The 2,079-nt window shown below is 48.9% G+C and overlaps 1 protein-coding gene across 1 annotated transcript; it reads right to left on the bottom strand.

Moving 5' to 3' along the window:
- Nucleotides 1-1,186: 1,186 nt before the first annotated feature.
- On the bottom strand, nt 1,187-1,732 carry LOC123258185 (craniofacial development protein 2-like). Its single transcript, XM_044718060.1, has one exon. The coding sequence runs from the start codon at nt 1,730-1,732 to the stop codon at nt 1,187-1,189; it is 546 nt and encodes a 181-aa protein (XP_044573995.1).
- Nucleotides 1,733-2,079: the final 347 nt, after the last annotated feature.

Below are 2,079 nucleotides of genomic sequence, written 5' to 3'. Positions count from 1 at the left end.
TACGATGTTGATTGGCACTCCTTTCCTCGCAAGTGCACGCCATATCGCCGCCCTGTCTATTGAGTCAAACGCTTTTTGGAAGTCGATGAATAGAAGGTATAGTGGCGAACGCCATTCCACGGCTTGTTCGGTTATTGTGCGTAGCGGTAGCTTAACGATTACTTCTCTCTTCCAAGCGTCAGGAACTCGCTCACTTTCCCATATATCTTTGAAATGCGGGTGCAATGTTTCGGCCATTAGTTGCGGGTCAATCTGGAGGAGTTCGGCAGATATGCCGTCCTCTCCAGCCGCTTTGTTGCTCTTTAACTTCCTGATTGCATCTCGTATTTCTCTGATTGAGGGAGGGGTTGGCGGTATCCTAACGCTGCTGTTGGGTACGATACTTCTGAAGTCGGGCTGTGTGTTGCCTGGTTGCTCTGTACAGCTGATCTCCATGAAGTGTTGCCTCCATCTCTCAAGTTGAGCATCGTCGTCTACTAGGAGCCTACCGTCTGAGTCTCGAATGGGTTGGGTTTGCCTCTGGTAGCTTCCAGATAGTTTGCCTATCAGCTGGTACAGTGAGCGCATGTTGTTTGTATTTGCTGCTCTTTCTGCGTTTTCTGCAATGTTGTCCAGTACGGCTCTCTTGTCGCGTCTAGCTGATTTTTTCACCAATTTGCAGAGATTCCTGTGTTCTTCTCTGGCTCTGCCGCTATCGACTTGAGTCTATTCAGTCTGCTGATGAGTTCCCATGTGTCCGCCGAGATCCATTCAGAGCAGCTGCGTTGTCTCGTGCCAAGCATCTCCTCTGCGGTACTTCTCAGTAGTCTGCAAGTTTGTTCCCAAGGGCAGTTCCGCTGTGGTGTCAACTGTTCGCGTAGTGCTGTTGCCATTCTGGAGGATAGGGTAGTATCTCTGAGTCGATGTATATTCAGGGGGGTCGGTCTTCTTGTGGCCCTGGTGGCAGTGTGCTTTCGTTGGAGTTTGATTGAGATCTCTCCAACTACAAGCTCGTGGTCACTGTCTATTGACGCGCCTCTCCTATTGCGTACATCTCTCAGCGAACGCCTCCATCTCTTACTTATGCACAGGTGGTCGATTTGGTTGCGGGTATTTCCATCTGGAGATGTCCATGTATATTTATGAACTTCCCTGTGGGGAAATACTGTTCCTCCAATGACCAACTGGAAGGTCTGGCATAACTCGATCAGCCTGTCTCCATTGTCACTTCGCGTGCCGATACCATGCCGGCCCATGGTTGATTCCAATCCGGTGTTGTTGGGGCCGACTTGGGGCCGGAGTCACCCATGAGAATCTTGATGTCGCCTCTTATGACCTTGTTGAGGGATGAGATGAGTGCGTTGTAGAAGTCGTCTTTGATGTCATCGCTGGCGTCTTCTGTTGGGGCATAGCATTGCACGATGGTGATGTGCCTGGCGTTGCATCGGAATCTGGCGGTGATGATTCTGTCAGAGACGGGGTTCCAGGAGATAAGTGTCTGTTTAAATTTCCTCGAAACATAAATCCCTACTCCATTTCGTCCACCATCACTGCTTCCGCTATGCAACACTAGATTACTTTGTGATGTTGTTGTTGCTCCCTTCCCACTCCATCTCATCTCGCTGATGCCAGCAATTGCGATCTGCAGTCGGTCCATCTCGTTCTCCAACTGCGCCAATCTGGATGGCTCCATCAGAGTCCTAACGTTCCATTGTCCAATTCGTGTCCGTTTCGAGATGCGAAGGGTCGTCATCGGTTTTGGAGTGTCATTTGGTTCGATTGTACTTGTATTTGTTCTTGTAATCATTGTTATTTTCGTTCGGCCCGGTGATTGGCCGGACGCGACTTATCCCATGTAGTGGGGCTGCCACTTGTCGACATCTGGGAGTTCCGCTTTTGACTTTTTTCATAAATATCATGCGAAATTATAATAATTCATAATTTTTTTTATTTATCGGGGGTCGGGGGATCGAACCCACGACCTCTTGTTTGGTAGGCAAATACGCTACCGCTGAGCTGGCAAGAGGCCATTATGAATTGCTTACAATTACACAGTATAAATATTACAAGCCGAAAGTGTAGGGTCATGCACTTGTCATG

Source organism: Drosophila ananassae (genome assembly GCF_017639315.1).
Source record: "Drosophila ananassae strain 14024-0371.13 chromosome Y unlocalized genomic scaffold, ASM1763931v2 tig00000098, whole genome shotgun sequence".
Lineage (NCBI taxonomy): Eukaryota > Metazoa > Arthropoda > Insecta > Diptera > Drosophilidae > Drosophila > Drosophila ananassae.
The sequence above is the reverse complement of the archived record's forward strand: the minus strand, read 5'-3'. Positions and strand labels throughout refer to the sequence as shown.